At 42.9% G+C, this 8169-nt stretch overlaps 1 protein-coding gene across 1 annotated transcript; it reads left to right on the top strand.

Annotated features, from left to right (window-relative positions):
• Positions 1–4444: 4444 nt before the first annotated feature.
• On the top strand, positions 4445–6053 carry LOC308168399 (cerebellin-2-like; the record flags this gene model as incomplete). The annotated part of the gene is made up of 3 exons (XM_080542970.1): positions 4445–4744; positions 5534–5653; positions 5856–6053. 3 exons carry the CDS (start codon positions 4445–4447, stop codon positions 6051–6053), a joined length of 618 nt encoding a protein of 205 aa, XP_080399096.1.
• Positions 6054–8169: the final 2116 nt, after the last annotated feature.

Below are 8169 nucleotides of genomic sequence, written 5' to 3'. Positions count from 1 at the left end.
TATGATTTAGGGGGTATTTAGTATAAAAGGCTAATGGGTTTATTGTGAGTTTATTTTGATTGTTTGTTTATTACCTTGATCACCATATTGAGAAGTCACATGGTTATGGGCGGTGATATTGTAAAGTAATTTAAGCACCAGTGCACCTTGCATGGTGGTAGTGGAGAGAGAGGGTTAGGGGAGCGATGGGTCGCTGTATTTTTTTACCTCTTATTATACGCAGAGATATACGCATTGTTTATTATTTTCTTGCTTTTGGGTTAGGGATAGGGTTAGGGTTATTTTTGTACGTCACCTAGTTTGGTTGTCATATTCAATAAATTCTCTAAAACGTACTTTTTGCCTCCCAGCTAATTGTTTGGCGTGTCATACAACCACTCTCATGACCCTCCTCGTGTCACTCAAGCGACTATTACTTTTTGGTTCCATCTAGTCGCTATGTATATTGTCGATATCATTTATTATTTTGTATACTTTTTGAGCTCTTGATTCACTTGCTGAACAGAGATAAAGGGGGAGATCTGGGAATCCCTTGTTGATGCAATATTATTTGTTTCTCTGAACAGAGAGGAGGAGATGAGATCCAATAAAAAAACAGACCCAAAGGACAACCTTCTTGTCGTCCATACTGAAACACAACGCAGAGGTTAGCGGGACTGGACAAGCTAATCCACTCCCGTTACACACGCACACACACACACACACACACACACACACACACAAACACACACACACACACACACACACGCACACACACACACACACACACACACACACACACACACGCCATTTTCTTCCTTAAAGACAGCACATGCATGATCTCAGACATCTCTTGAGAGTACACTGGGGGAGAAGGGGGGTGAATGGCTTTTGACAAATCTGGTGTAGGATTTCTTCATTAATTTCCTGCTACAGATCTCTAAACACAACCAAAGAACGAGCAAATTAGAGGAAAGGCAATACAAAAGTGGAGGCAAACACAAACATCTTCTTTTGAAGGAATGATCAAATGAACATCAATTCCTTTCCTCGGAAGCATTCGTAATTCTTGACAGGCTTGATTTCTTAATCGCATCATGGCAAATCAAACACGCCACAAGGGGAAGTACACAATTACACCAATGTTTCCTCTAATGGAAATATTTACCAGTCTGCGTTATGAATTACACACAGATAAACAATGGCAGCAGGACTGAGGCTAAGTCTCTTTTCATTAAGCAGATGTCTCTAAGACGCTGCACACAATAGAGGGTCGGGATCCCCCCCTTTTTCCTAGGGGCCCGTCTGTTCTGGTAGCTGTCACAGGAAATAACCATAACATTCTCACTATTGCTGGCCCGCTTGTCTCACTGAAGTGAAGACCACCCTCGGGGCATAGGCAGCCTGCGGTATGGTAATACCAAGCGCTACTATGCCCTCTCCACTTGACATTTGATGTTCCGTGTGGCAACGTGTCCTTCTGCCCGGGCCTACGGTCAGTCGTTGCTCCTGGATATCTGATGTCATGTTTCTGCATGGCTTGTCACTCAACTCTGACAGTGGTGATGTTTGTCAAATGAAGTGGGGGAGAGGAAGGGGGGAGTGCAGTGCCGTGCCATGCGGGGTAGCCATGATGAAAGCCTTCTATCTCGGGAAACTACAGTTGATACTCTACATCATTATGTCTCTGATTGACTACCGCAAGGCGAGTGGGTCACTTGCAAATTGACATGGATAACCTTTTTTTCCCCCTAAGGCTTTTATTTTTACTTCAGTGAATTATGGTGTGCTTTTGGTTGAAACAAAAGTCAGTACAGTAACGTTGTGCGAATTCCATGTTTGGCCTGTGTTGTTGCTCTAGAGAAAGGAAGAAAGTTGCTTGCTCACACTCCGATGCAGTTGTTTTATTCAACTAGTTTTTTTTTTTTTTTTATCAATTGTTTATTTCAAAACAGTACACATGAAAAACGTACAATTACAATATCAAACACCATGGCGATAACATCCCTCCCAACCCCTCCCATAGTTCTTTGTTCCACTATATTTGTAATATAACTAAATCATAACAGTGCAAAATTTACAGGTTCCATGCACATACAACACAGCTTACGAACACGTTCATTCCACCAATATCTTTTATCTCTGATATTGCAGAGGCCCATGTTTGGACTGTCCTTTCATTAGCTTTCATGTATTATTCAACTAGTTTCTTCAGGGTTTCATCTTGATGTTTCCAGCATGTTGTGGTTTTAGAAGAGAGAAATGCCCATACAAAAGGATCATATAGGGGATCTTATGAAGTAAATGGTCCAAAAAACAGCTGGAGGCGAGACACAGAGGCATAGCTGAAAAGACATGGTACCAGCTGGGGAGAGACGGAGAAGATAGCCCAAAGCCGTGCTGGATGGAGAAGAGTCGTCAATGGCCTATGCTCCACTGGGAGTTAAGCCTAAGTAAGTAGGTATGAGGTAAATGGTTGCAATTTCTAAATAAAGGATGAGCATTAACACAAATCTGTAGCCAAAGACCAACATGATTGGCTGGGACTGATTGATGTGAATCAATGGGGTGATGACTATGGCAATTATGGATAGCAATTCCACACTATCTTTATCATGCCTGTTTTAATTGCACCTGGAACATGGATGACACATACCTGATGGCCACTAACGATGTACCTACCCCTCTTTTTGCCCAGTGGGATAATCAGTGAAGTCAAACGTAGCCAACTGGATGAATATGAACCCCTTGCATAGTCTTGCCAATTAGCAGAGCATATAGAGAGGAGAGTGACAGCTCATTATGGGTTTAAGTGGGGAGGTTCACCGGTTCTGAAACACACTATGAGATGGTATAGGGAGCTATGATAAGGCCCCTTCTACACAGCTCTTCAAAGCATTATGACACAATTGAAAAGACAGGGTATAGGTGGAGCAGGCCATGCACAACACACTGTAGACTACAGTACACATCCCTAACTGTTCAATATTTATAATATGTTGATTATTTCCTATGTATTGGTCATTGTTCAGCAGAGAAATTAAACATCATTACTGCAACTGCACAGTAACAACAGGTTACCCTCTGATGCAACAGAGGATTCAACTTCAAATTCAACACAGATAAACAACTAAGACACTCGAAGTGTGGTTGATTGAGTGTTTATATTAATCCTAATGATTACCAATCACTGTTCACTTCATCCAGCTGAGTGGAATAATAGGCCCATGCAGCTCAACTACCGCTTCGATGCCACTGGGTGGCGCACACGTATCTCTCAGTGCCACCCTCTGTAAAAGTGCCAGCTTTTAGACTGGAATTAGTGACATGCATGGCGAATTACATGAATAGCGCAAAAGCAATGATATCCGCTGTTGTACCCCTTTCATCTCTGATTAATCAGCTCGCGACAGAGGGGGAAACCGGCGGCATATAAATTGCCGGTGCACCGGGAGCAGGTGAACTGCAGTCCCACGAGGGGCCCCTGACGCTGGAGCTCACCGCATTCAACTGGTTATGTAAACAAGCTAGTTAATCCAAGCGTGTGGTGTAAGTCCTCTGTAGCAGTATGTGTGGAGATTGGAGAGCCCTTCTGCCTTGGTAACAATACTGTACTTGAATATAAAGGATGGGCGTGAATTCCCCTTCCAAAGGGAACCGACGGGCAATTCCTTTTCTGCACAGGCGAGCCTTGCGCTCAGTTCACTCTGCGCGCTGCTCCGTGTAACTACGTGGGAAGAGAGATCACACCAGGGTTATCATGGCTACTACAGGTAACGTTCAAGGGACTTTTCCATGGATGAATTATTTTTTATTTTTTTACTTGCACTACTGCTATAGTCTAAGTAGTGAGAAAATTCATCATCATAATCATAAGTCATCATAATTTATTTTAAACAATTTGATCGTAGGCTATTGTTGATTAGGTCATTACATTTTCAAATGACATATATTATCACCTCCCTGTGCAACTTACAATGGGTGATGTTCCAAGTCAAATATATATTATGACCAACTAATCTTATCTGACATTACTGATGAAAATGTGAACCTTATCTCAGTACGCCACTATATTGTTAGTGTTTTACGCATGATATGTAGATTCAGCTCATCCATTCACATCTGGTTCAGTATAGTAGTCATGTAATGGGGCTGCCATAAATCTGTTCTTATTTGTCTTTTAAATCACCAGGATATACCACACCAGCTGTCTGAAGACCATCTCAATATCAACTGAGGAGCACAGGGAGGGGAGGGGAGTGAGAAAGAGAGAGAGAGGGTGTGTGTGTGTGTGTGTCAGAGCGCATATGTGTGTTTGAGAGAGAGGGAGAGAGAGAGAGCCGGAGAGAGAGAGAGAGAGTCAGAGAAAGGAGTAAGGTTGGACCAGGTGATCGTAGTCCTAACAAACCTCCAAGGGGACTGCCGGGGTAGTATCAGTGTGCACAGGATCAGCGTGGATCCGACCATGGTGCCAGCTGCGCGCTTCCCGGGACCCTGTGCCATGCCCATGCTGGCACTGACCCTCCTCTTGGGATGCGGCGTGGTGGTGGTGTGCCTCGGCCAGAACGACACGGAGCCCATCGTGCTGGAGGGGAAGTGTCTGGTGGTGTGCGACTCCAACCCTTCCTCGGACGGAGGGGTCACCTCCTCGCTGGGGATCTCCGTGCGCTCCGCCGGCGCCAAGGTGGCTTTCTCCGCGGTGCGCGGAACTAACCACGAGCCGTCGGAGATGAGCAACACTTCCATGACCATATACTTTGACCAGGTCAGGTGTCCTCGGGAATTTACGCATGAGTGTACGCATCTGTGCCCTGTATGAATGTCAGTTTGGAAAACATATATTAGTTTAACAGAACCGACTGGTATATAATTATGGGGCTAATAAGCTATTAATTGAACAAAAGCTAAAATAACTTGTGATGGATTGCGTGTGGAAACCTCAATGACGCCGTCTTCATCTCACTTAAAAAACTTGTTTTGTGAAGCTGCTCTTATGAAGCTGCACTGGATAACGGTTACGATAGCGCGTAAACTGCCCCAAATGCGCACTAATGCTGCAATTTTAGGCTATTGTTTTTGTCATTCCAAAATGCGCGGTCTTATGCTTTCATGATTCTGTTTCATGTGTAGATTCGGAGGCGGCTTGTGGTGCTGTATGGTGTTACTGAGGGTCGGTAATGTAAATGTTCTTCTGACAATCAGGAGGAGTATTTTGCGCCGCGGGTGCACCATGGATGGACTGTGAACAGTTATGTTAATGAGATTGTCCCGCCGTCCCCCCCCGAGTCTCCCAACAAACTGACGTGTGTTTATTGAAACCCGCGCGTATTGATCACCACGCGTGACTGTCACAATCGAAGTGTATTCTCTGACTATGAACTGTATTGCATTCCCTAAACTGTATGTTGTAGGCCTAAACGTGGATATGTTATTGTTATAATATGAAGGAAATCCATTTACGCGTGAAAGTTAACAGTTATTTGGCCAGTTGAACCCATCGTCCACCACCTACTAGTTCACCTGCATGCGTACTTAATCTGTTATCTTCTTTCAGGTTTTAGTGAACATCGGCAATCATTTCGATCTTAAAGCGAGTGTGTTCCAGTCGCCGAGGAGGGGAATCTACAGCTTTAGCTTTCATGTGGTGAAGGTCTACAACAGACAAACCATACAGGTGAGCCCAACAGTTTACACCCCATGCATTTACTCTTTTTCGGATGATGATCATTTCATTTTGCTGCATGTATAGCGTAGCGTACAGTTTACAAGGCTATCCATTTAAAGTAGGCAACAATGTTGTGCGTTATTCGTTCTGGAGACCAGTTAAAAGGTAACGGTCCGGTCTGAAAGTGCGCGTGCTGTTTCTATTACCCCAGGTCAACCTGATGCAGAATGACTACCCGGTGATATCAGCGTTCGCTGGTGACCAGGACGTCACGCGGGAGGCGGCGAGCAACGGAGTCCTGCTGATGTTGGAGCGCGAGGACCGGGTCTACCTGAAGCTGGAACGGGGCACACTCATGGGCGGATGGAAATATTCCACGTTCTCGGGCTTCCTAGTCTTTCCACTATAATTTGATTTGCGATTACACCATCGCCACGTGACTCTTCCTCGGTGGAGGAACGAAAAGACAAACATGCTATTTATTTGAACAAAACTGTCAGCGAGGGAGACCGACAAGCGTGTACCTACCTATACACTATATCTATAAGTCAAACATGAACGTTTCCTTGGAGTCCATACATACAAAACCCATCGACCAAGGCAATCTGGAGGATAAACGAATCGATCGATCGACGTGTGACGTGTAGGCTACACCTGTCGATTATTTGGATTTTATCGCTGGGGAAACAATTAACTTTTGTCAACAGACACGTCAGTGTACGTGTACCTGGACAACTGGAAAATGAGAAGATTAGTCGAAGAACGTCAGTCCCGAACTACGTGTATTTACCAATGCTCTATTTTGTGTTTGTATAGCCTTAAGAATATGGTTTCCGTCAAGTGAGGTGTATGGAATTATGGACGTCCAGAAAATAAGTGCTTTCACAACCAAAGCATTTTTTTTGCACGAATGGAAGATTTTTGTTTTGTGCTGTCCATGGTGTTGCGTTTGGATGCTGAACATATTGAAATTAAGCCAAATGTAGGCCGCCTACTATTCAGAGATTAGTAAAAGAAAAAAAAGGCGACATATTTCAGCCAATGGAGACATCTTAAAACTCTTTTACTAAACATTTATCTAATTTAAGTACATATTCACATTATGGTGTTCTACATTTCGGATCTGCGTAGCTTTGACTGATTTAGTGTTCAGTGACGTTGCTCACAAAATGTACATTGTGAAAATAACAGAAACATTCCCATATATGATGTCCCGCCTAATAAAAAATATTGTATTGTATACGCCTATCTATTCACTTTTATTCTATATTTTTTTGCGTTGGCAAGAGGCAAGCCTGAGATGACGATAGGTTAGAAGTGATGTAGCCATAGGCTAAACATCTAAAACCAACTTAATCGACCAGTACGCAAGGCCACACCAACGTACAGGCGATGGTGTCCCTCCAGACGCTGTATAACGGTCGCTGTCCAGGGTGCTGAAACCGAAACGACAGGTGGATGAACTTGTCCAATGCGCTGCGTCGGAAAGGTTTCTCAAATTCGACACTCCTGTTTAACATCGGAGCCAGAGAGCTGATTATTAATTACTTTGCATTTGTGTTAAATGTAATACGAAAGGGTTTAAGTAGAAGAAAGATACCACAATGCTAGCTAACATATGTGGCTACTAGTGCAATCATCAGCCAAGTCATGATACAGTGATATGCTACAAACAAACACACACACACACACACGCACGCGCACACACACACACACACACACACACACACACACACACACACACACACACACACAAACACACACAATTTAAAGGCTGTATTTCAGCAGTGTTTGAGTTACATAGCTCTTGCATGTAGGCAACAACTTTAACCAAACTTGTGTTTTTTTGTTCATATCTAGGGGACCAACATACATGTTTACACAGCCATTGTAATGTTTGGGCTTCTTTGGTTTTCATGGTATTTTAAGGCATTTTAAATGTGACTACTGCTATAGGACGCAAAGAGATTCAATTTGGTTTTGATTCAATTTTGGTGTGTTTAAGTAGTAATTTAAAAACAGTAATATCAGTGATATCATAACCTACAGACATTTTTCTTAAAGTAAATAGTGATGTGGGTTGGTTGCACGATACTGTAACCTAAGCAGCCATCAACTATCACCTAGCTACGCAGCTACTAGTGGGGGGCCAAATGAGTTTGGTTGGATCTGCTCTGATCAAAAGAGGGTAAAATAATGCACATTTAGAAAATATCCAGTTTATTACAGTTTATTTACTGTAAATATTGTTTGGCTAATTCTCATCAGGATCACGGTTGGCAACATTTTAAACAGATGATTTGTGATATGTTCTGGTGTGGGAAAAGAAAATTGACGTCATAGTCCTTTTTAATATGTTTTAAAAACCTTCTCCTCACTCATTGTAATGTGATGTGCGTAATGAAATACTCACTTAAACATTGTCATAGTAAAATTATTTAATCGAGTACAATCAGCAATCAGCAAGATTGTCTTTAGAATCTCAATGCCCTCGGGATCAGCAGATGTTTTGGATTAGGAAAATA

Source organism: Nansenia antarctica (assembly GCF_963989245.1).
Source record: "Nansenia antarctica genome assembly, chromosome: 12".
NCBI lineage: Eukaryota > Metazoa > Chordata > Actinopteri > Argentiniformes > Microstomatidae > Nansenia > Nansenia antarctica.
The sequence above is the reverse complement of the archived record's forward strand: the minus strand, read 5'-3'. Positions and strand labels throughout refer to the sequence as shown.